The sequence below is a fragment of the Urocitellus parryii genome, chromosome 16 (assembly GCF_045843805.1).
Source record: "Urocitellus parryii isolate mUroPar1 chromosome 16, mUroPar1.hap1, whole genome shotgun sequence".
NCBI classification, from domain to species: domain Eukaryota; kingdom Metazoa; phylum Chordata; class Mammalia; order Rodentia; family Sciuridae; genus Urocitellus; species Urocitellus parryii.
Window position 1 is genome coordinate 19,945,926 of NC_135546.1, and position 27,541 is coordinate 19,973,466.

Consider the following 27,541-nt stretch of genomic DNA (forward strand, 5'->3'; position numbering starts at 1 on the left):
GACAGGTGAGTGCCTTTTAATGAAGAAAAGGCAACAAGTGTCCCTCACTGGGTGTGCTCACAGGGACAGGGAACTCAAGGCTGCACATAGGAGCCAAAGACACTCCGATGAACAAGGCCCTTCCCCTTGACACACACCTTTCAGTGAGCCTCAATATCTCAGGACAAACACGTGGCCAGCACCACGTGCTCCTGCAGCCGGGGGCAGTGGCGCACCCTGGAATCCCAGGCTGGGGAGGCTGAGGCAGAAGGATCACAAGTGGGAGGCCAGCCTCAACAATGTAGTGAGATCCTGTCTCTATGAAAGGGGCTGGGGATGGGGCTTGGTGGAAAAAGCATCTCTGGGCTCAATCCCTGGTGAGAGAGAGAGAGAGAGAGAAAGAGAGAGAGAGAGAGAGAGAGAGTGCGCAAAGCAGCTCAAGCGTTGCCAAGGACGTGCTCTCCGGTTGCAAAGACCCCCCCAGCCCCCTGCTGGGTTCCCTCCAGTCCCACCTGCGAGCTGACCACTCCAGGCAGGGCAGGCCCCAAGCCAAGAGGAGCCAGCCGTGCAGCCTGGGCCCAGGAGGGAGCGGCAGGGTGACGAGCCGGGAGAGGAGACCCCGCTCATTAAGCACCCGGACAAAAGACCCGGAGCCGCAGCGCCGTTCATCCTGGCGGCCACCAGAGCAGGATGAATGGCCACACGGCGATGGCTGCATTTTTCAGACCCCTGTCCCCCAGAGAGAGATGAGGACGCGTCGGCCTCACCCCACGGGTCTCCAGACACACGTCCTGCATCTTCCTGGAGCTCCCACCCGGGAGACGGAGGGGTGGAAGACGGATTCGGGGACACAGCGCGACAGGGGACGGGTCGGAGGGGACATGTTGCCCTCCACACTGCGGGGGCCACAGTGGGGTGGGGACATCAGATCCACTGGGTGGCAGCTAGCACTGGTGTGTCCCAGGAGCCCCGTGCGCTCTGAGCCACAGTCACAAGACGGGATGTGGCCCTCGCCCTCCCAGGCTGCTCAGCAGTGACACAGGGACAGGGCAGGGGGGGGTGACCCCAAGAAATCACTGAGTAACTGCTAAGGGCTGTTGCCACCGCTGACCCCACAGGCCCACGGGTCAAGGGAGATGAAGCCCAATGTTCAGCTGGGCACAGCAGCCCACACCTGTCATCCCAGCAGCTGGGGAGGCTGAGGCAGGAGGATCGAAAAGTGGAGGCCAGCCTCAGCAACTCAGCAGGACCCTGTCTCTAAATAAAATAGAAAAAGGGCTGGGGACGGGGCTCAGGGGTAAGGCATCCCTGGGTTCAATCCCTGGGACCAAAAAAAAAGGAGAGAAGAGAAGCCCGTGTGGTCACCAGGACCTGCTCTGACGGAGGCCCACAGTTGAGGTCAGAGGTCGGCCTGGTTCTAAAAGCAGAGCGCTTCTTGACTTCACAATAAGGTCACCCAACGTTGACGACAGTCAGACGAGACGCGTTTCCTACTAAGGACCGTCACAGCTCAGCGAGGCAGCACACCACGGGCCTGGGCTGTGCTCCTTGGTGATCTTGTGGTCCACTGGGAGCTCCAGCTCGCTGTCACCGAGCAGATCTCAAGGGAGTGTCTGCTGCACATGGCTCACGGGGCAGATCACAGTGGGGCCTCCACTGACGTCACATCCTGTCCACACCATCCTAGTCAGAAATCCTAAGTGAATCACTGTACGTTGGCTTCCCTCTAGGTACTAGAAAAGGCCACGGAGGGCTGAACCCAGGGGCCCTCGACCCCTGAGCCCCGTCCCCAGCCCTTTTTCTATTTTATTTAGAGACAGGGTCTCGCTGAGTGGCTTAGGGCCTCACTAAATTGCTGAGGCTGGCCTCCACCTTGCGATCCTCCTGCCTCAGCCTCCAAGTTGCTGGGATGACAGGGCTGCGCACTGTGCCGGGCACCTCCTCAGGTTTTTAACCTGGGTCTCCCACCTCCACCCAGACCAGGCAGGTGTGGAGGACAGAGGCACCCCTGGCTGGCTCAGTCCCTGCCTTTTGGTCCAGCAGGCAACACGGGAAGACGGGTTTGGGAGAAAAGAAGCCTGCAATCCACAGAGGGCCACACACACACCCTCCAGGGGACGCAGCTCCCTGTTCTGCTCCAGCCCCTCAATAAAACCTGCTTCCTGCCCTGGCCTGGGCCCTCAGGAGTTTACTCTCCAACCCCAGGGGACAAGGACCCGTCCAATTGCCAAGACCAGCACCAAAGCCCCCCAGGACGGGGCGGATGACCCACAGCAGCGAGCGCAGGGGACAAGAAGGGATCAAAGCCTCCAGTCTGTCACTGAGCCTGGGACCCAGGACACCACCCAGCAATCCCCCCGTGCCCAGGACACACGTCCCCAGCACCTGGGGGCCCACAGAGGATTTCTAGAAGAAAACACACCAGAATCAAGGCAGGGGACCAGGTCAGCAGCAAGACGCAGACTCCTCTGACGTACGCACCCTTTGGGGCCAGACGCTTATATTATCATTTTTTCCAAAAGAAAAACACATTTTAGAGTTCTGCCCCTCGATTCCAGTGTCCTTACATGGGCTTGAAAAACTATCTACCAACACAAAAGAGTGGGCTGGGCTTGGTGGCCCAGGCCTGTCATCCCAGCAGCTTGGGAGGCTGAGGCAGGAGGATCACACAAGTTAGAGGCCAGCCTCAATAACTCAGCAAGGCCCTGAGCAACTCAATGAGAAACTGTCTCTAAATAAAATAGATAAAAGGGCTGGGGATGGGGCTCAGACGTCCCAGGTGTGGCTGGAGCTCGTCCCCCAGGGAACACAGCCCACACGCCAAGGACCTCTATTCTAGAATATTCCATCAGTGAACACTGGCTCCCACGCAGAGGCTCACCATCCAGAGGCTGGTGGGGACTGTCGGCCCAGTGGGCACTGGACACGGGTCTGCTGTGGTTTGGTGGGTTTGCTTGACTTTGAGGCAATGCTGGGGACAGGACCCGGTGTCCCTCTACGCCACTAAGCTCCACCCCGGCCCTATTTTTGTTTATTTTATTTTGACTTGGGAGGATCTCACAGAATTGCCCACTTGCAATCCTCCTGCCTCAGCCTCCCTGGTCTCTGGGAGGACAGGGTTCAGCCTCAGACCCGGCTTTAGGTGACCTTTACAGAGAACAAGGCCCTTTCTATGTGAGGGTATGGGGCACTCTCCAGGGACCAGGAAGCCAAGCGACCAAGGGACAGATGAGGGGTGACTTGAACTGTTCTTTTTCTTGGCTCTGGGGACTCAACCTGGGGGGATGTCAACCCCTTCTATGTCTGTCTGTGTCTGTTTTCTGGGGACAGGGCCTTGCTCAGTGGTGGAGGCCGGCCTCCACTCTCCATCCTCCGGCCTTGGCCTCCCGCCACCGGGCTACTACTGTTCAATGCAGACGCTCAGCGCAGGTTGGTGCGCAGCGGAACCCGGAGGCGCTGGGTCCCGGCACCCGGGGGGGGGCGGGTCTGGGCGGCGCACCGCAGCGTCGGACCCACAGCGCCCCCTGCCGGCGTCCCTCCCCTTCCGCCCGCGCTCACCGCCGATGATGGTCCGGATGAGGGAGGCGTGGCCCGGGCAGTCGACCAGCGTCACCTGCAGCTCGGGCGCGCCGGCCTCGGGCAGCGGCACCGCGAAGCACGAGAAGCCCAGGTCGAGCGTGATGCCGCGCTCGCGGCTCTGCGGCTGCCGGTCGAAGGCGGCGGTGGAGGCCGTGGTGCTGAGCGCGCGCGCCAGCGCCGTCTTGCCGCTGTCGATGTGGCCCAGCACGCCCACGTTCACGTTCCGCCGCGCCGCCATTGCCGGTCCGCCGCCGGACGGCCCCCCCACGCGCCCCGAGCCGCGTGCGCGCGCGTTCCGCCCCCCCTCTCCCCCCGGAGCTTCCGCCCGGCGCACCTCGTGGGGCGGGGCCGCTCGCCGCCCCCAGCCACTGCCCAGACCGGAAGGGGATCCCGCGGGCCCCGCCGCGTGCTCCTAGTTGGCGCCTACTGGGTTCCACCTGCAGGGCGCGGGGACAAACTACACCGAGGGGACCCAGGAGGGGACCCTGCCGCGTCGGAGAGCGACGGGACCCTGGAGAAAATGACAGCACAGAGAAATAGCGGGGCGCAGGGGCGCACGCCTCTCATCCCTGCAGCAGGGGAGGCTGAGGCAGGAGGATGGCAAGGTGGAGGCCAGCCTCAGCCACTTTAGCGAGTCCCTGAGCAACTCAGCGAGACCCTGTCTCTAAATAAAATATAAAATAGGGCTGGGGACGGGGCTCAGGGGTGAAGCACCCCTGGGTTCAATCCCTGGTGAAAAAAAAAGTGACAAAGAATGTGGACAAGGATTGGGGAAAGGGGACCCTCATCCATGTCTGGTGGGACTGCAAATGGGTGCAGCCACTCTGGAAAGCAGGACGGAGATTCCTCAGAAAACTGGGAATGGAACCACCATGGGACCCGGCTGTCCCACTCCTCAGTCTACACCCAGAGAACTTAAAATCAGCACACGACAGGGACACGGCCATGTCAATATTTACAGCAGCTCAATTGACAATACCTAAGCTTAGTGAACCAACGTAGGTGCCCTTCGGCAGATGAGTGAAAGAAGAAAACGTGGCATACATGCGCGTGTACACACACACACACACACACACACACACACACAATGGAATATTACTCAGCCATGAAAAATGATGGCTTTAAGGGCTGGGGATATAGGTTCAGTTGGTAAGGTGGCTTGCCTCGCATGCACAAAGCCCTAGGTTCGATCCCCAGTACCAGTAATAATAATAATAATTAATAATAATAACAATGGATGGAATGGAGACGATCTTGCTGAGTTAAATAAGCCAATTCTCCCCCAAAACAAAGACTAAATGTCCTCTCTGATATGGGGACACTGGCCCACAATAAGTGGGGGACAGCAGTTCACTGGATGAGACACAGGGGAGTGAGGGGAAGGAGGGGAGGGACTGGGAGAGACAGGGGAATGGATGGACGTCCCTTTCCATGTTCACATAGGAACCCACAACCAGGGACACCCCACAGCAGGTCCAGCCACAGGAGTGGGATCCCAGTTAGAGCAAGTCACACCCCTTGTACATATAATGTGTCCAGATTCACGCTGAGCTGCACCCCCAGCCTGCAATCTCTGCCTTGGGGTGGCCACAGCCGGGTGAGAAACAGGGACACCCCCTACCATGTGGTATTTATGAGCTGAGGGAAAGCAGGTTCTCAGGGACGGTGAGCCGTGTCTGGGATGTGCCATCAGGAGGCTTCTGGGGACCGTGACCCCCTGATCTCCATGAGGGCTGGGGATGAGGCTCAGAGGTGGAGCCCTTGCCTGGCGCCTGTGAAGCTCTGGAGTCACTCCACGGTGACCTGGCACTCAGCGGAGGGCCCCCTGATCCGGCAAAGGTCTGGAGGCTTGACCTGGGACAGGGTCACTGAACATGGCAGAGCCGAAAGGGACAGGAGGACGGCTTAGTACCAGGGATGGAACCCAGGGGTGCTTCACCCTGAGCCCCGTCCCCAGCCCCTTTTCTATTTGATTTAGAGACAGGGTCTCCCTGAGTGGCTCAGGGCCTCGCTCAGTGGCCGAGGCTGGCCTCCACCTTTCGATCCTCCTGCCTCAGCCTCCTGAGCTGCTGGGATGATAGGCGTGGGCCACCGTGCCTGGACACCTGTAAATGTACCATGCCCCCAACTTGAATGGGACTCACCCCCAAAGCACTAGCCTAAATGGACATCTCCCTCCACAGCAGACTCCCTGGGTCCCTACAGTCCCCATGGCTGGGGACAGTCCCTGGGGACATGGCTGCCTGCAGAGCTGCGATGATTGGGAATGTGTCTCTAATGGGAACGGGATGCCGGCTTCTGTCTGTGTCTTCAATGCCATTTTTGAAACAAAGGTGGTTCAGAGTTCTGCACAATCCGCCCCGTAATGAATGCGACTCCATCAAGGCGCATTAATCCTGGATTAATTATAAATGGGCCCAGAGGAAGTTATTACACTTTTCTTCTTTGATTTGAATTCGGGCTTTAAAGATGCTTTTCAGGAGGGAAATGGAAATTTCTCTTTTCTCCGAGGGGCCCTACCTTGCCGAGCGATTGCAAATTAACCCTGTGTGTTCCTCAGCGCCTCCTACATCCACCAGCCTCAGAGGACCCTGTCCCCCAGGCCTCCACCCGAGCTCCCTGCCATTCCCAGAACTGGACAGATCCGCTCAGGCCACACTGAATCCCAGGTGGGGGATGTCTGACGCAGTGGCAGAGGCTGACTCCAGCCAGGCACAGTGGTATCCAGTTGCCTGGCATCCAGGTTGGCTCGGGAGGCTGAGGCAGGAGGATGGCGAGCGAGTATGAGGCCGGCCTCCACAACCTAGTGAGACAGTGACTCAAAATAAAACACACCAAAGAGAGCGAGGGTTACAGCACCATGGTACAGCCTTCCTGGGCTCCATCCCTAATAGTGCAATAAATGAGAAAAACTGCTGCTGAATTTGGTTTCCAAATATCAGATTTTTGGGGGAGGAATTTTGTATCTATGTTCACGGGGGATATTGACCTCGGTTTTTGCTTTTTTTTTTTTTTTCATTCCTTGTGCTTTACCTGATGCTGTCATCAAGATAATGCTGGCTTCATAGAACATATGAGAAAACATGTCTTCCTTTTTATTATTATTATTATTTTTTTGGTAAGAGTTTGAGATGCATTTGGTTTCATTCTTTGTTTTGGCACCAGGATTTGAACCCAGGGGCACTTACCCACTGAGCCCCATCCCCAGCCCTTTTTATGTTTTATTTAGAGACAGGGTCTCGCTGAGTTGCTCAGGGCCTCGCTAAGTGGCTGAGGCTGGCCTCCACCTGGAGATCCTCCTGCCTCAGCCTCCCGGGCCCCTGGGATGACAGGCATGGGCCACTGTGCCCAACTGAGAAAAATAAATGACTTCTGTTTTGCTTTATCCACTATTGTCTTGAGTCTCTCCGTGAATGCAGCTGTACTAATATTCTAACTGATACAACACTAGGTCATCCCGTGCCCAGCTGTGAGTGTTCAGCTGAGATCGGAGGCCATGACGACACCAGGGCTCCCGGGGAACCCTGGGTGACTTTCTCCTTCTGAGCAGCAGTACAGAAGGCAAGGTTGGCTTGACCCCAGGCTTGGGGGTTCAAAGGTCAGATGGGACAGAGGTCAAGACAGGCAGGGAGCAAAAGAGTTGGGAACCAAGTGACTGAGGGCATCCGTCTTGGGATGGAGAGAGGAGAGGTGGAAGGACTTCAGGTGAAAGGGGATGGGAGTGAGAAACTGAGACACGGCAGAAATGGGACTGTCCAGTGCACGGTTCCAGAATGTACTTCTCCATATGATTACTTGTGTATGTTTCATCACATTGGTCTGGCTTTTTAGTACCTATTAGTGGATAAAAACATAATTGAAGCCAGGCATGGTGGCATATGCCTGTCATCCTGGTGGCTTGGGAGGCTGAGGCAGGAGGATCGCAAAGTGGAGGCCAGCCTCAGCAACTTAGTGAGTCCCTAAGCAAGTCAGTGAGGCCTTGTCTGTAAATAAAATATAAAAAGGGCTGGGGATGGGGCTCAGTGGGTAAACGCCCCTGGGTTCAATCCATAGTATAAAAATAAAGAGCATGGATTCAATAATGTGTGTGTGTGTGTGGGGGGGGGGGGTTCTAGAACCTTCTTTGAATTCATAAGAAGTCTTATCTAGAAGCTGGTTTGTAGACTGTGTACCAGGTTCCAAAATTAAAATTAAAATGGTAAATATGTGTTCTCCACCTTCATCATGTAAAGCAGTCGAGGGAAAGAGGCAACCATCAAGTCAATAATTATGTCAATAATCAGAGTAAAATAATCAGATTTAAAAGTCAGACTAGAGAGGACAAAGAAATCATAGGGGAATCAGAAACACCCGCATGGACTGGATCTCAGGCGAGTCTTAGCCCTCATGTAAGCTCGCTTATCTCTGGCGCACACCTCTAATACCAGCAGCTTTGGAGGCTGAGGCAGGAGGATCGCCAGTTGGAGGTCAGCCTCAGCCACTTAGCAAGGCCCTCAGGTAGTGAGACCCTGTCTTTAAATAAAATACAAAAATGGGCTGGGGATGGGGCTCAGTGCTTTAGAGCCCCTGGTTTCAATCCCCAGTCACCAAACAAACACCCCAAAATGCTACTCGGGGCCACCCACCACCTGGGCTCAGCTCCTGAGCCAGGGAGGAAAACCCAGGGATCCCTCCTTCTGCGCTCACACCCCCCTAGAGTGAGCCGGAAGCACCTGTTGCCGGGGAAGCCAACGCAGTGGCACAGCCGGAAGTGTGTGGGCGGAGCTCTACCGGCAGCTGGTGATGAGCGCAGGCCTGAGCCAATGGAGAGCGGCGGCGCTCCGATCTCCTCCAATGGGGCGCCGACGGAGGCGGGCTCTTGCGAGCCGCCCTAGTTACGGCCGCATGGTAACCCCGGGGCCGCCGGGGGCGCGGGGTAGCGGCGGCTGGTGGCTCGGCGGCGGCGGGTTGGGCTCCCGGGCGGCACCATGAAGATCGAGGAGGTGAAGAGCACCACGAAGACGCAGCGCATCGCGTCGCACAGCCACGTGAAGGGGCTGGGGCTCGACGAGAGCGGCCTGGCCAAGCAGGCGGCCTCGGGGCTCGTGGGCCAGGAGAACGCGCGGGAGGTGCGGGCCCGGGGCGCGGGCTGCGGGGACCGGGCGGGGGACGTCCCGGGGGCTCGTCCCCGACTCCGCCATCCTCAGTGTCGCCTTGGTGCCCGGGGTTGCCCGCGGAGCCACATCGCGGCCCTTTTTTTCTTTATTTCGAGACAGGGTCAGGCTGAGCTGCTGAGGCTGGCCTCCACTGGCAGTCCTCCTGCCTCAGCCTCCAGGTGCCCTGGGGTGACAGGCCTGCGCCACCGCGTCCCGACCAAGCATCCTTTTTCCAATCAGGTCGACTTTGGTTAAGTGGCAGTGGTACCAAGTCCCTGGAATCCCGTTATTTATTTTCATTATTATTATTATTATTATTTTTGCACAAGAAAAAATTGAGAAGGGAGAGGTCACCCCGCCCATCCCAGTTTAGTAATGATGGCCGGAGGTTTGCACTCCACCTCCTCTAAGCTGCTGGGCCCTAGAGTCATGGCCCGTGGTCTCCCTGGAGGCTGAGCAGCTACAGAAACCTGCAATTTATATGAGGTTGTGACTGGAGCCTTGGAGCCTCCTATTAACAGAAAGGGTCTCGGTCTCTTTTTGGGGGGTGGGGGGGTGTCAGGGATTGAACTCGGGGTCCTGAACCCCTGAGCCCCGTCCCCAGCCCTATTTTGTATTTGATTTAGAGACAGGGTCTTGCTGAGTTGCTTAGGGCCTCACTAAGTTGCTGAGGCTGGCCTCCAACTGGTGATCCTCCTGCCTCAGCCTCCCGAGCCGCTGGGATCACAGGTGTGGGCCACTGTGCCCGGCAGACTTTTCTCTCTTGCCTCCACTGTCGGGCATCCAGTGCCTGGAGGGTGCTGGCGTCCAGGATTGGATAGGGGAGTCTGTGAATGGTGTGGATCAGAGACTGCATTTTTTCCCCCACTGACACACAGTAATAGTGAGCATTTCTTCCCTCTGTGCGGCAGGCATGTGGCGTCATCGTGGAGTTAATCAAAAGCAAGAAGATGGCGGGAAGAGCCGTGCTGTTGGCGGGACCCCCGGGAACTGGCAAGGTAGCCGTGTTCTCTCATTTATTTCCGCTGCCCAAGAGGACCATCCTCCTGTTGAAGCCCAAATGGAATTGCCGTCTGAACTAGTCTTTGTTTAGCAACATGGGTCATACGTGTGTTTCCAGAAGGAGTCTGACCTCAAACTCAGGCTTCTAGAATTAAAGTCATCCTGGCCAGAGGGAGAGGGGTCTGGTTGCTGTGATTGTCGTTTAACTCTTTCAAGTGTCATTTGCTTTTGGAAATGCATCTCTCTTTTTTTTTTTTGTACCTGTGATTGAACTTGGGGGCACTGAGCCACATCCCTTTTTTTGTATTTTATTTAGAGCCAGGGTCTCCTTAAAGTTGCTCAGGGCCTCACTCAGTGGCTGAGGCTGGCCTCCACCTTGCAATCCTCCTGCCTCAGCCTCCTGAGTGGCTGGAATTATGGGCGTGCACCAGCGTCCCCAGCTGGAAATGCATTTCTGTTGGTCCAGGGCCTTGTAAAAATCCGTGACGGGCTGTGGCTGTGACTCAGTGGTGGAGCGCTTGCCTTGAATGTGTGAGGCCCTGAGTTTGATCCTCAGCACCACATAAAAAATTAAAATAAAGATCTTGTGTCCATCTACAATTAAAAAAGTATTTAAAAATCTTCTGTGGCATCTTCTTTGAGGGGGGAAAATGAGTCAGCCTGCATTTTTCCTACTGGTAACTTTGCCCACCACTATTTTGGCTACGCGTGGGATTGAAAAATATTAGAGACGTGGTTTTGATCTTAAAAGAGGCTTCTAGTCTTTTCTGGGCAGAGAAACAGGAAGTCTCCTGATGGCAGAAAATGACTCTGTTGAGTGCTGAGCTTCTAGCTGCTGACTGATTTCAGACACTGGGATTGGGCAGAGGGTTTGATGATTCCCCTCCAGGGGGAGAGGAGCCTTCTAGGGAGGACACATGGTGTAGCTTGCTGGGATCTGCAAGGGAGTGGCCAGGTCCTCAGGCTGCCCAGGGCTCCTGGTCTGGGCACGGCTTGTTCTCTGGAAGGGCCTCTTGGCCCAGGAGAGTTGGGGCCTGTGCTCTTATATGTAAAGAAGTGGCTTTTACCAGGGGCGGTGGCCCCCACCTGTCATCTCAGTGACTCTGGAGGCTGAGACAGGAGGATCACATGGTGGAGGCCGGCCTCCGCAGTTTCGCCAGGCTCTAAGCAACTTCATGTGACCCTGTTCAAAAATAAAAAATATAAAGGTCTGGGCCGCGGCCTGGTGGGGATTGACTTATCAGCTGGGAGGCCTGGGGCAGGCTCCTGACCTTTCAGAAGCAGAAATCTAATCCGTTGTGAACTGAAGGCTGGAATTCTAATTTTGAAGTTGTGCATATGGAGTTGCCGGGGTGTGTTGTGGGGTGTCTGACGGTGGATGAAGAAGTCCTGTGTCTGGGGGGAGTTTTTTGAGGCTGGAATGCCATACGGTGTGCACTTACAGGAACATTAACTTGTCCAAGTCGTTTTCATTTTTTGGGGGGGGAGGTTACCAAGAATTGAACCCCAAGAATTGAACTCAGGGGCTCTCGACCCCTGAGCCCCGTCCCCAGCCCCGTTTTCTATTTTATTGAGAGACAGGGTCTCGCTGAGTGGCTCAGGGCCTCGCTAAGTGACTGAGGCTGGCCTCTACCTCATATCCTCCAGCCTCAGCCTCCAGACCTGCTGGGATGACAGGGGTGCACCCCTACACCAGCTCTCAGTTTCTTAACCCATAAAATATGGAAAGATGAGTGAGATCTATAGAGTTCCATAGGAAAGGGTAGGTCTATGTGCCTTTCTTCAGTGACTGTTTTTTATATAGTTGTAGCTGGACACAAAACCTTTGTTTTATTTATTTATTACTATGCGGTGCTGAGGATCAAACCCAGGGCCCCGCACATGCCAGGCAAGTGCTCTACCACTGAACCCCAGCCCCGCCCCTTCCAGGAGCTTTGAATTGGAGAAAGCTACACAGACACGAAGCCCTTCTTGACCCAGTATTCATCCTATTTAGATGGAAATGCAATGGTCACCCCTTCTCTATTAGGTGGAGGGAGTTGGGGATGCTGTTCAGTGGGATGTGGTCACCGTTTTTGACACTGGAAACCTAGAAGGGGGAGTTGAGGGTTGTAAAGAACAGGGAAGAGATATTCTGGGTAGAAGGTGGGCATGAACACCAGGCTCCGTGGCTCACACCTGCAAACCAGCAACTCGGGAGGCTGAGGCAGGAGGATCGCGAGTTGGAGGCCAGCCTCAGCCATTCAGCAAGGCCCTGAGCAACTCAGCGAGACCCTGTCTCTGAATAAATGCAAAACGGGGCTGGGGACGGGAGGGAGGGTGGAATGGCACTCAGAGGCCGTGGCATGTCCCAGTCCTGGGCCCACGTGAGAGCATGTGCGTGCCACAACTTGGCCTTTGACGAGACGCCTGTGACATTGGTTCTCCTTAGCATCTGCCAACCAGAGTTCGGTCACTGGGCATCAATATGTAGTTGACCACACGGCACGCTCAGGGGGGCTTGTGCTGACCAGCCCACGGCTTCCAGATTCGGCCTCACGGATCTTGCACTATTCGCCCGCCTTTTAACATGGATTGAAGGTCGGGTAAAGAATCCTTCCTGATTTATTAATATCATTTTTTTTGGTCCCAGGGGTGCTCAACCCCTGAGCCCCGTCCCCAGCCCTTTTTCTATTTTATTTAGAGTTGCTCGGGGCCTTGCTTTGGCTGAGGCTGGCCTCCACCTTGCGATCCTCCTGCCTCAGCCTCCCGAGTCTCAGGGATCCCAGGCGTGCGACACCCTGTTCAGCCTCGTGAATACATTTTTTTATAGATGGGTTTGAATTATGTTTTCAGGACTGTAAAATGAAGGCCTTTCCTTTCTTCCTCTGTAGACAGCCCTGGCCCTGGCGATTGCTCAGGAGCTGGGGAGTAAGGTACCTTTCTGCCCCATGGTGGGGAGCGAAGTCTACTCCACGGAGATCAAGAAGACAGAGGTGCTGATGGAGAACTTCCGCAGGGCCATCGGTGAGTGTCCCCTTGAGTGAGACATGGCTGTGGCTTCTCTGGTGCTTTGAATCCTTTCGTCTTGAAAATGCTTCTGTGATGAGCTGATTGTGCTGCCGGGTTCTTTTGGTGCCGTTGACAAGACAGGAAAGAGCAGCCCAGGCATCCCAGTGGCTTGGGAGGCCAAGGCAGGAGGATCGCAAGGTGGAGGCCAGCCTCAGGCCCTGAGCCACTCAGCGAGACCCTGTCTCTAAATAAAACGCAAAACAGGGCTGGGGACGGGGCTCAGGGGTCGAGGGCCCCTGAATTGAATCCCTGGTACCAAGAAGAACCAAAAAAAATGTGACCAATAAGATGTCACAACCTTTCAAATACCTGAATATTAATATATTTTAAAACTTAAATTAAAAAAAAGAAATTTGGGGGGCTGGGGCAGGGGCTCAGTGGTAGAGCACCCACCTGGCCTGTGTGGGTCCTGGGTCTGACCCTCAGCACCACATAATAGTAAATCAATAAAACACAGGTGCCGTGTCCATCTACGGCTAAAAAAAAAAATTAAAATCGAAATCATTTCTGTGAGACAAAGACCTGATAAATCGGGTCTCCTCATAGTTGCTTTGTTTCAATGAAAATGCTTTAAGATTTGAAGAATGTGGGGGTCGCCAGGCACCTTGGTTGGGAGTGGCCCCTGGGGTGGGGTGTGGTGGGGGACACACAGGGGCTTTGGATGGCGGCAGGTGAAGAGAAACTTCTAGAACCTGCCCCAGAGTGAGAGGGCAGGCCGTGGACGCCCCCAGACAGGAGGCCGCTGTCCCCGCACCTTTGAATCCCTGCGAGGCTGCAGGGAGTGGGGGGTGGTCACCTGCCCCCGTCTGGGCCGCTTCCTTGACGTGATGAAGGTCCCTGTCAGGGACTGAGAAACCCGAGCCGCAGATGAAACCCCTGTCATTTGTGCTGTCGTGGCCAGAGATAGCGCCCGCAGCCCCTCTGCTGGCCCACAGCCGGCCCATTGTCCGCCGGGCCTTCCCCTGTCCACTTGTCACCACCGAGAAACTTCTAGACAAATGGAGCGGCTGAGAGACGGGGCTCGCTTCCCCTCCCGGAGGAATTCCATGTCACTGTCCCCGACGGTAAGGAGGGGCGGCATTCCATTGGGAGGAATGTTGTCTGCAGAATAGACAAGGTTCTGTTCAGAAATCAAAGTCGACTTGAAAGCCCAGAACCTTCCAAGCTGGACAAGAGCTTCCTGCTCACCTTCCTGTTGTTGGAGAAATTTTTTTTTTTTTTTTGGTCCCAGGAATTGAACCCAGGGGCCCTCGACCCCGGAGCCCCGTCCCCAGCCCCTTTGAAGATTTTATTTAGAGACAGGGGCTTGCTGAGTGGCTGAGGCTGGCCTCCACCTTGCGATCCTCCTGCCTCGGCCTCCGGAGCTCGGAGGACAGGCGTGGGCCACTGCTCCCCGTGGTGTAGCTCTGTACCCAGGATGGTGTCTCTGGGTGGTCCTGTAAGGTGACTTGTCACTTCTTGTCCTGTGGCAGTTTTGAGGAACCAAGGTTGTTGGTGGGGAGGGGACGGATGTGGAGAGAAGGATGGTCCCGCTCCGCTTCTCACCGGGGCCCGTCTGCTGTCCCCTCCCAGGGCTGCGGATCAAGGAGACCAAGGAGGTGTACGAGGGGGAGGTGACGGAGCTGACGCCGTGTGAGACCGAGAACCCGATGGGCGGCTACGGCAAGACCATCAGCCACGTGATCATAGGCCTCAAGACAGCCAAGGGCACCAAGCAGCTCAAGGTGAGTCCCCCTGAGCACGTGGTGTGGCCTCTGTGTCCCCCTGAGCCCTGTCCTCGGCACTGTTGATGCCACATGGGACACTCGGGTTAACACCGTGTGGCACACAGGGACACTGGGTAGAGGGCTTGCACGTGGGTCCCTTCATGAAGGTAGCTCTTCCTTTTCTCATTGCTCCTGGGAGTCGTGGGGTTAAGTCCAGAAATTGCTTCTGCCACTCGTCCCCCACATGACGACCATTGGGCAGCCAGGTACGGTGGCCCACACCTGTCACCCCAGCAGCTCCGGAGGCTGAGGCAGGAGGATCGCAAGGTGGAGGCCAGCCTCAGCCACTTAGCAAGGCCCTGAGCCACTCAGCGAGACCCTGTCTCTGAATAAAACACAAAATAGGACTGGGGACAGGGCTCAGGGGTTAAGGGTCCCTGGGTTCAATCCCTGCTGCCCTCCACATGTTTTCCCACATGGGTGACTCGTTGGGACAGAGGACCTCAGGGACGTTGTGAAGTGTTCGAGTGTCCTAGTTTGAAGGAGGCTTACGAATCTTGGCCTGGGGACTCCACGGGGTTTTTATGCGTGACACAGTGTGCACCCCCCATCTTAATCCTAGCACAGGAGGGACCCCATTCCCATGAATGGCCACCTGCTGACCCTCCCCCTGGCCTCTGGCCACCACATGCCAACTGTGTTTCTGGATTGGCCTTTTGGGGGCCACCTCCCACTGAGGGGGCCTGGCAGGGAGCCTTACTCCGCGTCATGTCCCCCGCTGTCCCCCTTTGACTCTGGACTCTGTCTGGGACAGAGCTCAGCTGTGTGTCCCCCGGGTGGCCCTCTGTAGCAACTGCCCCAGAAGCTCAGCCTCGGGACCTGTCCGGCAGAGGCCGCTGTCCCTGCCCAGTGCACGTCTCCCTCACCTCTTTTTTGTGGTCCTGGGGCTCGAACCCGGGGCCCTGGCCTTAGTGAACCAGCGTCCTGCCCCTGAGCTGCCCCCAGCCCCAGGGCCTAGCTGCGTGGTCTAGACTGGCCTCCACCTTGGTGATCCTCCTTCCTCAGCCTCCGACCCAGACAGTGTGGGGGGATTCCGGCTTATGTTCCCCTCTGAGCTGGAGTCCTCTGTGGGTGCCTCTGGGCGCTGTCACCGGGATCACGGGCCATGTCACATGCAGCCTCGGGTCAGTGGCTAGGCAGGAAGCTGTGGTGCCCCCAGCCCAAGGACTGGAGGTGGGGTGGCCCCAGACAGGTCCCCTCTGAGGACAGCCGGGTCCCTGTGAGAATGCTCCTCCCACTTTGCCGTCCCTGAAGTCAAGGCCAAGAGGAGGAGTGGTGACTGTCTCTTGTCCCCTGCAGGCAGACACGGTCACCCTCAGGTTCTCCTCCTGGTGGACAAAGCCCCCAGTCCAGGCTGTTGTACCCTGTCACCTGCCCTCACACCCACCCACTCCCAGGGTCGCTGGCTGCCTGGGCTGTCTGTCTGTCTGTCTGTCTGTCTCTCTGTTTAGTCCTGTGAATTGAGCTCAGGAGGGCTTAAGCTGGGAGCCAGGTGCCTGCCCTTTTTATTTTGCTTTGTGTCGTTTGGAAAGACCTCTCCCCTCGCTGAGTGGCTGAGGCTGGCCTCCACCTGGCGATCCTCCTGCCTCAGCCTCCCAAGACCCTGGGGTGACAGATGTGCGCCCCTGCACCTGGCCCCTCAGGTCTCTTAGGGCAAGGTGCCTTCCCTCGGGGTCAGAAGGAACATGTGTCCCAGTCCCCTGAGTCCCCCTCTGTCTGCTTGGCTTTGGTTCTAGCTGGACCCCAGCATTTTTGAAAGTCTCCAGAAGGAGCGAGTGGAGGCCGGGGACGTCATCTACATCGAGGCCAACAGCGGGGCCGTGAAGGTACGTCTGCTCCCGGGGACAGTGCCGTGCCTGAGGGTCTGCCGGGGGGACCTGGGGGACCAGCAGCCGTCCCTTGACCTCAGTCAGCCTGGCTTCTCTGCTTCCCGCCCTGGTGACCTCAGCAGGCAGCGTGTTAAGGCCCAGACCCAGTGGGGGACAGGGACCCGACAGCCTGCGTCCCTCCCGCTGCGCCAGGCGGCCTCTTCCATCTTCCTTTATCTCCTGGCGTCCCTCCCGAGGCCTGAGCCTGGGGACCGCCAGGCGGCTCCCCCTCTATCTGATGCTGTGTCCCCGGTGGCCGCGCCTCCCGTTAATGGATGAGCCTCAGGCCTCGTGTCACCCATAAATCACCACCTGGAGGGGCCCGCCCCGCCCCAGTGAGTCCCTGGAGGCTCCTTTATCAGGAGTAAAAAGAAAGGGCAGAGAATGTTCTAGAAAGTCTCAGGTGTCCTCTGGGAGTCTGGGGGCCCAGCGAGGCGCAGGCGGAGGGCACCTGGGGGCGTGGGTGGGCAGGGCCCCTCTGCCCTGGCCCTGTGCTCAGGTGCCCGGGGCTGTCTCTGTTGGCAGAGGCAGGGCCGCTGCGACACCTACGCCACCGAGTTCGACCTGGAGGCCGAGGAGTACGTGCCCCTGCCCAAGGGCGACGTGCACAAGAAGAAGGAGATCATCCAGGACGTGACGCTGCACGACCTGGACGTGGCCAACGCCAGACCCCAGGTACGGCCCGGGACAAGGGCCTCCCCCTGGAGGCCACCGCGGTGTCCCCTGTGGGAGGTTGAGCAGTGAGCACCACAGCAGCTTCGGCCCCTTTGTCCCCATGCCCAGGCGCTGTCACAGCCCCGTCCCCAGCCCCTTTTCTATCTTATTTAGAGTCAGGGTCTCACTGAGTGGCTCGGGGCCTTGCTTTGGCTGAGGCTGGCCTCCACCTTGCGATCCTCCTGCCTCAGCCTCCCGAATTGCCAGGATTTTTACAGACACGTGCCACTGCGCACGGCTCTGCTTCACTCCTGCAGGTCAGGGGAGACCTCCAGGGTCCCTCTGTGCTTAGGAGCCCCTCATCCTTCCCAGGGGAGCTGTGCTGGGCCTGTCCACCTCAGGATTCCAAGTGGAGTGACATCAGGGACCCACAGGACACAGGAGGATGGGCCTTGGTAGCTGCCTTAGAAAGTCCTCTCTCCTACAGGGAGGACAAGACATCCTGTCCATGATGGGCCAGTTGATGAAGCCAAAGAAGACCGAGATCACAGGTAGGACACGTGGCGCGGCCTCCCCAGCCCTTTTTATATTTTATTTAGAGACAGGGTCTCGCTGAGTGGCTGAGGCTGGCCTCCACCTTGCGATCCTCCTGCCTCAGCCTCCCCAGCTGCTGGGATGACAGGCCTAGGCTACGGTACCTGCCCGGCTCTTCCCCAATTTTATGTCCTTGTTGGATCCATCACCTCTTTCCTCCCTGAAAACATAAGTCCAACATGAACCCACTGTCGCCTTGAGGCCTTGCAGCCGTCTAAGCTCCTCTGTGAGTGGCCAGGAGCAGACTCCGTCTCCTAACTCGGGTTTGACAGCCCGCGTCATGGCTCTGGGCGAGGACAGGCATCAGATCCTGGTTCTTTGTGAGCAGCTCCATCCCAGTGACAGCGGACGCTGGGTTGGAAGAGGAGGGCTGTGACCCGGGGCGGGCCTGCCGTTCCCAGGGGCTGATGGTTCTGGGGCCGAGGCTGGACTCCTGCCCCGACCCCCAGAGCTCAGGTTTCCCGGCCAGGATTGTCTCTGCACTTGATTGAAAGTTAATTAACCTGAGCATTGTCACGCAGGGCCCCCAAAAAGGGTCACGCAGCAGAGGAGAATTTGCATATGAAAACGCATCTCCCTGGGGCTCCCAACTGGATAGCTCCAAGGAAGGTTCTTTGTAGCGTTTGGGTGCCATGATGCCTGTTTTTTTAGGGTGGGGTACAGGGATTGAACCCAGGGTCCCTCAACCCCTGAGCCCCGTCCCCAGCCCTTTTTACATTATATTTAGAGACAGAGTCTCCCTGAGTGGCTCAGGGCCTTGCTAAGTGGCTGAGGCTGGCCTCCACCTTGCGATCCTCCTGCCTCAGCCTCCCAAGCCGCTGGGGTGACAGGCCTGCGTCCCTGCACCTGGCCTGATTCCTGTTTTCAAATGACGATACCAAAACTGGGATGGGTCAGTACCCAGCCAGGGTCAGAGCCAGGAGGAGCAGCAGGCTGCAGGGTTGGGTCTGGAGGGAATCGAGGTGGGGGGAAGAGGGGTGACATTTCCCCCGCCGGCTGTCACCCTGCCCGTCTCCGTCTCCCAGACAAACTCCGGGGCGAGATCAACAAGGTGGTGAACAAGTACATCGACCAGGGCGTGGCCGAGCTGGTCCCCGGCGTGCTGTTCGTGGACGAGGTGCACATGCTGGACATCGAGTGCTTCACCTACCTGCACCGCGCTCTGGAATCTTCCATCGCTCCCATCGTGATCTTTGCCTCCAACCGAGGCAACTGTGTTATCAGGTAGGTGCTGTGCCCACCCACCACGTCACAAGTCAGGATGGGACGCAGGGAGCGCACGGCGGCCCTGAGCCTGTCCCTGATGGGCAGGGTTTCCACGGGCCTCTGAGGCTCCATGTTCCTGTGGGGAGCAAAGGCCCGAGGAGGCAGGGCCACTCTGGTGACCTGAGCCCGCTTCATCACCTCCCTCAGCCTGATCGTCTCCAGCTCTGTCCATTGACCTGCAGGTGCCCCCACTTCATCCTTCTTCAAGGCTGCGTAATATTCCTCTGTGTCTATGGACCCCAGTTTCTTTATCTGTCCATCTGCTGAGGGACACCTGGGCTGGCCCCGTAGCTCAGCTACTGTCAGTTGACCTCTGTGCACATTGGCAAGGACACAGGTCTCTCCAGTCACAAAACCAGTAAGGACAGTAGTGCCTTTGTCCCAGACCTTCCCTGGGACACAGTGATACCTCTGGCCCCTGCCTGGCCTCAGGCCGCCTTGGAGCACAGCTGCCCCAGGCCGTGGGGACAGGGGTCTGGTGCACAATGGCGTGGACACATCTTTAGCACAGCGGCCGAGCCACCTGTGCCACCGCTGGGTGACGATCCTTGGCTCCTGAGCCCTCCCTGGGCGCCTGCGAGAGGGGCCTCCCCGCCAGCAGCCGAGGGCCGTGGGGACGAGCCCTGGGAATGATGCTGGGGCAGGAGTTAGAAAAGGATCCTGGGGTCCAAGTGTCTCAGGACGGCCAGAGCCGGAAGTGACCCCCACGGGCCCAGACTGGCTGCTGGGAATTTGGTTGCTCTCCGTGGGGAAGCCCCGTCTCGGGAGCCAGAGGGCCACAGCACCCGGCCACCCGCGGGTCCCTGCCGGTGGCTGTTCCCTGCCCTTGGGATCTGAGCAGGTGACCCTGGCTCATGGGCAGCGTTGTGTGGTCTGGTCCCCAAGTCCCCGGACACCAGCTGGACAGGGTCAGCTCAGACGGGCCTCCTGCAGCCTGGTGTCCGCCCGGCCGGCTGCTGGGGGAGCGCAGGGCACCCTGATACCGCAGGAGTCCCCTCACTGGGTCCCCTCACTGGGTCCCGCCTGGCTGGCCCAGGGCTCCACATGGGCACGTGGCGCCCCCTGCTGGGGAGCCCTGCTCACAGCCCCCAGGGTCTCGCTGAGCTGCTTATTTAGCACCTGGCTTTTGCTGAGGCTGGCCTCCAGCTACGATCCTCCTGCCTCAGCCTCCCAAGTTGCTGGGAGGTACTTGAACTTCTGGTGGCTGAGGAGCGCCCACCGTGTGGCACATTCACCAGCTCATGGATCTGTGCACTCGCTGCCCGGAGCCCGTCGGGGGGTTTGGCTGTGGGAGTGACGCCGCCCCCGACGTGTGGGGACCGCAGTTTCTTTTGGATCTGTGTGCAGCGGGGAGCTGCCGGCTCACACGGCACCTCTGACCTTCCAAGGACCTGCCAGAGGACGGCTTTAGTGCCACACTCCTTCCGGGAATGTCTGAGGGTCTTGGTTTTTCCACGTGCCGCTCGACATCTGTTACTGTCCCACTGTAGAAGTCCTGGTGGGTGTGCGGTGGCCTCTCACTTGATTTGCATTTCCCGAGGACCAGGGATACTGCATTTTTTGTGTTTTATTGGCTATTTGTATATCTTTGTAAGAATATCTTGCCCCCTTTTTATTCATGTTATCTTTTGATTGTTGAATTGTAAGAGCTCTTTATATATTGTGGATACTAGACATTTATCATGTGTGTGATTTTTATTTTTTATTTATTCTCAGGGTAGTCTTTTCAGTGTTTGAACAGGGACTTTGACATAAACGAGTTTTGAATTTTGATTTAAAGCCCCAGTTGATTGTGCTGGGGGTGTAGTGGCTCAGTGGTGGAATGCTTGCCCAGTGTGCCCAAGGCCCTGGGCTCCAGCCCCAGCATCACATACACATACAAAAAAAACAAAGAATTGCAGTTTATCTGCTTTTTCTTTTGTATTTTTGGCCTCGTATTTAAGAAATCATTGTCCAGCCAGGAGCAGTGGCGCACACCTGTAATTCCAGCAGCTCAGGAGGCTGAGGCAGGAGGATCACAAGTTGGAGGCCAGCCTCAGTGCGGCCCCAAGCAACTCAGCGAGACCCTGTCTCTAAACAAAAATTTAAAAAGACTGGGGACGGAGCTCTGTGGTGGAGCTGCCCAGCACCAAACAAAATCAGCAAAAAGGAGGTTCTCTGGGGCCACCTGAGGGTCAGCGTATTCCCTGTCCCTGGCTCGGCTTCCCTGGGGTCACCCCCTCGCTCTCTCTGGCTGCCAGTGCCCCCTTCCCAGTTCCCAGTGTCCAGCGTCTTGTCTCAGACCAGCGCAGGTGACGGGACTCCTCTTGGCCTCCACAGGGGCACTGAGGACGTCACCTCTCCCCACGGCATCCCCCTGGACCTGCTGGACCGCGTCATGATCATCCGCACCATGCTCTACTCGCCGCAGGAGATGAAGCAGGTGCGCCCTGTCGCCGTCCCCTCCCGCCTTCCCTGCGGGCCCCCACCACCCTGGGCAGCTCCTGTTACCCAGAGGCTCTGTCCCCTCGTCTGCAGGGTGGGTGGGTTACGGGGACATTGCCCAGTGTCCCAGAGCCTCCCTTCCCCTGGTCTTGCCTGTTGTCACCTTTAACCCCCTTTGGCCAAGTTTCAGGGACAGAATAAGAAACAGGGACCTGACAACAGCCAGGGACCGAACCAGGGCCCTCAACCCTGAGCCCCGTCCCCAGCCCCTTTTCTATTTTATTTAGAGACAGGGTCTCGCTGAGCTGCTCAGGGCCTTGCTTTTGCTGAGGCTGGCCTCCACCTTGCGATCCTCCTGCCTCAGCCTCCTGAGTCACTGGGATGACAGGCTGGTCACACCCTGAGCCCAGTTGAAGGGCTTTGCTGGGGCACCTTGCAGCAGCGGTGGTCTGCATGGGGGGGTCACATCCTGGGGTGCACGCTGGCCTGGTCACCTGGACCCCACCCGGCTGGCCTCGCAGGGCCTCTACTGTGTGCAGGCCCCAGCATGCTCAGCCTCCCTGGGTCCCTGGCTCTGTCCCTCTGGACAGCTGGCAGGCAGGGTTGGACACAGCTGTCCCTCTTGCGAAGTCTGCAGGGAGGACTGGTGTCCCCAGTCCCTGGCCTCCACCCTGGGAGTGTTTTTATGGCTCTAATTGAAGCCTGGGCTTCCCTGAGACCTTGTTTACGAAGCTGCCACAGTGACAAATCCCCGTGTGGACCAGGCGCCAGGACCCGGTTATCTCAGCCGAGCCACACGCCACCTCATCACCCCCCTTATCACCCAGCGTCCACGGGACCCCGCACACCGAGCCCGGCCTCCCGCCGTGGCCGCCCCGCAGCTCCCCAGGACCCCGCCACAGGCGTCACCGCCTGACAGATGACATGGCCCCCTGATGCTGTGCGGGCTGCCGCATCCCGGGGACACTCTTTAGTCAGCGACCAGGACAACGGCCATGCAGGTGGCCCAGGTCACCCGGAGACTGCGGCCAGCCTCCCAGTCCCCAATCCAGCAGCACGAGACGCTGCACAGGGTCATTTTAAAGCACTGGATAAAGGGGACATTTGGGTACTGCCACTTACTTATTTGGTCCCAGGGATTGAACCCAGGGGCACTTGACCCCTGAGCCCCGTCCCCAGCCCTTTTTCTATTTTATTTAGAGACAGGGTCTCCCTGAGTGGCTCAGGGCCTCGCTCAGTGGCTGAGGCTGGCCTCCACCTTGCAATCCTCCTGCCTCAGCCTCCTGATGCTGAGATGACAAGCGTGGGCCACTGTTCCTGGGGCCCGGACACTGTTGATGGTGTTTTTTTTTCTCCTCTGAAAGATCATTAAGATCCGAGCCCAGACGGAGGGGATCAACATCAGTGAGGAGGCGCTCAACCACCTGGGAGAGATCGGCACCAAGACCACTCTGAGGTGAGGCCGTGGCCTCCTGGGCCCAGATGGAGGCTGCCCAGGGCTCAGGCTGTGATTGACGAGAGAGGTCCCCCTTGTCCTGCAGCTGACACTCCCTCTGTGGGAGGTCACTGACCCTGCCACTGTCCTCTGGGACCGGAGGTGGACAGAGCCAGAGCCTGGGCTCCTTGGGGGCCTCTACAGCCCAGCCTCTCCCCTGGTCCCTGGTTCGTCTCCAGGTGCAGAAAGACAGTGGGCTCTCCAGACCAGGGACGGTGTCCCCAACAGTCCGAGAGGCCCTGTGACCAGTTTCCTCAACTTCTGCGTGTCCCTGGGGTCTGGATGAGCCCACAGCTGCAGGCCGCCTTGGGTGGGTGGTGACTTTCAAAGACCTTCTTAGCTGGAGACCCACGGGGCCTTTATTTTTATTTATCTATTTTTATGTGGGGCTGAGGAGCAAGCCCAGGGCCTCGCAAGTGCTAGGCAGGTGCCCTGCCCCTGAGCCCTGTCCCCAGCCCTATTCAATACTTTATTCAGAGACAGGGCCTCGCTGAGTGGCTGAGGCTGGCCTCCACCTTGCGATCCTCCTGCCTCAGCCTCCTGAGCCCTTGGGAAGCCACTGTGCATGGCTTGGGGAGTTTCTAGTTAAGGTGTGAGGACCAGCTGGTGGCCTCTCTGTTGGGGCTGCGACTGTGATGTTCCCAGTCATGGAAGCTCTGTCCTTGGCTGACCCCTGGCCCGACGGTCCACACAGGTACTCGGTGCAGCTGCTGACCCCAGCCAACCTGCTGGCCAAGATCAACGGGAAGGACAGCATCGAGAAGGAGCACGTGGAGGAGATCAGCGAGCTCTTCTACGACGCCAAGTCCTCGGCCAAGATCCTGGCTGACCAGCAGGACAAGTACATGAAGTGACCCGGATGACTCCACGGGACGCTGCGGCCCCCCAGGGCAGCGTGCACGGCCTGGGCCCAGCCTGCCCCGCTCACGTGAGGTCTGCGCTGTGGTCAGTTGTGTCTGAAGAGCATTTATTTTTATTTTTTGTAAATTATAACTTTTGCGATTGCTTTGGTAGAATCCCTCCTCCCTGAGGTGTTTTGAAATAAAATCTTAAATGTCACCTGGGTGTCACCTCCCCTCCCCCTCCCTCCTTTGAACTTTTTTTGGAGGGGGGTACCTGGGATTCAACCCAAGGACGTTTTTGTTTAGAGACAGGGTCTCGCTGAGTGGCTCAGGGCCTCGCTGAGTGGCTGAGGCTGGCCTCCACCTTGCTATCCTCCTGCCTCAGCCTCCCAAGTCTCAAGGATGACAGGTCGTACCTTAATTATCTGTTATTGTCATATTTCTTCCAACATGGCCTGGGCTTGAGGCCAAAGGTGTGGGTTCTGGGCCCTGTCCCCAGGAGGGTGCCTCCGTGTCCCCCACTGTGTGCTGTTGGGATTTCTCTCAGGTCCAGGCCCTGGGACAAGCTCACTGTGGCGCAGGGGACAGCGGGGCCAGGGTGGATCCTGAGCTTTCCCTCCACCTCTGCCCACTGTCTCCTCGTCCACTCGGTCCCATGTCCCCACACCCTGGCAGTGAGGTCAACATGGGGCTGGGATGGGCCACCTGCGGGTTCCAAGTCACTGAGGTCAATGTGCAGCCACCGAGCCCAGGACGCCACCCTCCACAGGTGACAGGAGACAGGGACCTTGTGAGTCTGAAGCTGTCCCCTCGACCCAGCCAGGAGGTGGCGGCCAGCACCAACAGGACGCGTCCACAGCGAGTGCTTCGGCAGACACGAGGGCACCGTGGGCTCCCCACACCCAGGTCCCGGTCAGGCCATGAGCTCAGCTGAGGGACCCGGGGGACAGCACCTGACCAGTCCTTCCCCCGAACCATTGAGGTCACCAAGAACAAGGGCCATCGAAGAAAAGGTCACAGCCCAGAATAAGCCTCTAGAGATGGGACAACAAGGTCCCTGGCTGGGACTTTAGGACCCAAAAAGGGGCAGTGGGTGCAGGTGGTGACTGGGCGCCAACTACAGAGGACGACGGGTGACACAGGAACACACTCCACCGTCACACAAGTCTGCAAATCTGAAACTGCTCCTCTTGTGGCAGTGGACGTCCAACCCAGGGCCTCAGGTGGTTGTAAAAAGTTCCAAGAAGCCAGGTGCAGTGGCCCACGCCTGTCATCCCAGCGCTCGGGAGGCTGAGGCAGGAGGATCGCAAGGTGGAGGCCAGCCTCAGCAACTCAGTGAGGCCTTGTCTCTAAATAAAATATAAAAAGGGCTGAGGACGGGGCTCGGGGGTGAAGCACCCCTGGGTTCAATCCCTGGTGCCCCCCCCAAAAGATGGAAGCCGAGTGGCCGTGAGAGCCCAGAGCCCCGGGTATTTGGAGGCTGCTGCGAGTCTCCAGATCTGGCCTCTAAGGGCAGGTTCCGCCCTGGCCTCTCGTCTGACCCAGGCCCCAACCTTTCCCAGGAACAGGCCAGAGGCCCTGGTGACAGCAGGCCCCAGCTGTGGGTTGGGACAGAGGTGCCCTGGTGACCAGAGCGGGTGTAGCCTTGTGCTTCCTGCTCCTCAGGTGTCAGGGAGGTGGCCTGCTGGCTCTGGGCGGAGGTGGCCCTGGGTGGGCAGGTTGGGTGGCCTGCATTTCCCTGAGTCCCCGAGTCCCCTCTGCGGGGCCTGATGGCCACATTCATCTCCCAGAGGAAGTCTTTACGAGCCGTCCCTGGCCCCCGGCGGGCACTGTCTCCATCCATTACGCAGGGACACAGCCGGGCGGGAGCAGGGGATTTGTCACATCTTATCGCGCTGACACGCAATCTAGCGGCCATTACAGCACCCCCATTTTTTGTGCTATTTCAGCTCGAGCCTGAAAAATGGTTGTGATGTGTAGGTGAAGGGGGGTGGTCCCCGGAAGTGGCTCAATGGGTCACAGCTGGGCCCAGGCTCTTGGGTGCCTCCCAGTAGGGACTGGGTGGCCGTCAATCCCTGCCCGCTCTCAGGGGCCCCTGTGGGGGTGAACCCCAACCTGGAGGGCTTTTGTTTTGGGCACCAGGGACTGAACCCAGGGTCCCTCACCCGCTGAGCCCCGTCCCCAGCCCTTTTTAGATTTTATTGAGAGACAGGGTCTCGCTGAGTGGCTCAGGGCCTCACTAAGTGGTTGAGGCTGGCCTCCAACTTGCAATCCTCCTGCCTCAGCCTCCCAAATTGCTGACGACCATCATTTGCCACCCAGCCCGGCTCCTTTCTGTTCTTGAGCCTCAGTTTCCCCCATCTGTAAGGTGGGTCTCCATCTCCCATCGCTGGAGGTATGTGGCCGTATCCCATGGACCTGGGAGGTGGTGTGTGGTCAGCCACCCAAGCAGAGAGGATTGAGAGGAGCCCCCAGTCCGGGACCCCCAGGAAGAGGACCTGGCAGCAAGGGGACCCCGCGGGCCAGCTGCACCCTCCCCTCCCAGCCGCTGGGTTTAGAAGAAAAATCTCCATTTTGGGGGTAAGACCCAGAGGCCTGCAGAGGGCCCCAGAGCAGAGGATGAGACCAGGGGACGTCACCGGCTCCACCCAGTGTCCCCACTGGAGGAAAGACCTGGGCCCCTGTCCCAGGGCTGCCCCGAGGGGAGGGAGCAGCAGCCTCCGGGTCCCAGGCCTCCAGGGACGAGGCCAGCGGCCACCCCTCTGCTGCTCGCCCCTTGGTCAGCCCCTGCCTGTCCCCTCCCCGGGGAGATTCACCCAACCGCCACCTCCCACTTGGAGGACGGTGCAGGGGGCCGCCCGCGGGCCGCTGTCGCCCCCGTCACCGTCCCTGTCCCCGTCCCCGTCGCGGTGATTAATGGGCAGCCGCGCGGCGGGCGATGGATGCGGCTGTCACTGCGCCCGGCCGCGCTGACCCCGGCCCCGGCCCGCGCCATCAATGGGCGGCGGCGGCGGCGGCTGGGCGGCCGCGATAAGATGGGCCGATGGGCGCCGCCGATGGCCCGCTCCGTCACCTGCCGTCGCCGTCCCCGTCACGCCGCCCGCGCACAGATGGGCGCCGTCAGCGTCGCGTGATTAATGGGGACACCGGCGGCCGTGGGGAGGGACAGCGCGGGACCGTGCGCGACGCAGGGGACGGGGCGGGTGTGGGCCTGGGGACGGCAGGGGACCCCTAGGACCCGGGGACTCCAGCCGGGGCGGGGGGGGGGGGCGCAGTGACAGCCAGAGGGGCTTCCCGACCCCACCCCCCTGCGCCAGGCTCAGCTGCTGGGGCCACCTCCTCGTCCCTCGCGGGCCCCTTTCCCCATGTCCCAGCCCCGGAGAACCCAGATCCCAGCCGGGCGCCTGTCATCCAGGCGGGAGGCTGAGGCCGGAGGATCGCAGATTCGAGGCCAGCCTCCGAACTTCGTGAGACCCTTAAAAACGGAAAAGGCTGGGACGTGGCTCGGTGGCCAGAGCCCCTGGGTCAGTCCCTGTCGCCGGGGTCCCCACCCCAGGGGCGAACCCCGCCTGCACGCGTCACCCTAAGCGGGAACTTGTCGCCTTCAGGACGCGTGACAAGCTGCCGGGTCCGGGGCTCCCGCGCACCCCGCCCGACTGCGGCGCGTTTCTCCAGGCGACCGGGGAGACCCCTGGGGTGACCGTCCCCTGGCACCGTCCCTGCAAACCAGCGGCCCCGCGGCCGCCCCGAGCCCAGCGCGACCGGCCGGGGCCACGGAGGCCGAGGGGCGTCCCGCAGCGGCAGCGCCGGCCACCGGGCGGGGGACAGCCGCGCCCTCCCTAGAGGAGCCGAGCTGCGAGCGGGGACGAGGTGGGGACCTCGGCTG

General features: G+C 58.8%; 2 protein-coding genes across 2 annotated transcripts in view; one reads left to right on the forward strand and one right to left on the reverse strand.

Moving 5' to 3' along the window:
- The window catches only part of Eefsec (eukaryotic elongation factor, selenocysteine-tRNA specific), a 106,667-nt gene extending 102,841 nt beyond the window's left edge, over nt 1-3,826 (reverse strand). Inside the window, 1 exon segment of the mRNA XM_026410916.2 lies at nt 3,538-3,826. Within this exon segment, the coding sequence (XP_026266701.2) occupies nt 3,538-3,796 (259 nt within the window). The 5' untranslated portion in view covers nt 3,797-3,826.
- A 4,595-nt stretch (nt 3,827-8,421) lies between these two features.
- Nucleotides 8,422-23,872, forward strand: Ruvbl1 (RuvB like AAA ATPase 1). Its single transcript, XM_026410918.2, has 11 exons — nt 8,422-8,666; nt 9,605-9,691; nt 12,569-12,701; nt 14,319-14,470; nt 16,249-16,338; nt 16,906-17,055; nt 17,522-17,585; nt 18,654-18,852; nt 21,214-21,316; nt 22,683-22,774; nt 23,508-23,872. The coding sequence occupies exons 1-11, from the start codon at nt 8,526-8,528 to the stop codon at nt 23,665-23,667; spliced, it is 1,371 nt and encodes a 456-aa protein (XP_026266703.1). The 5' UTR covers nt 8,422-8,525; the 3' UTR covers nt 23,668-23,872.
- Nucleotides 23,873-27,541: the final 3,669 nt, after the last annotated feature.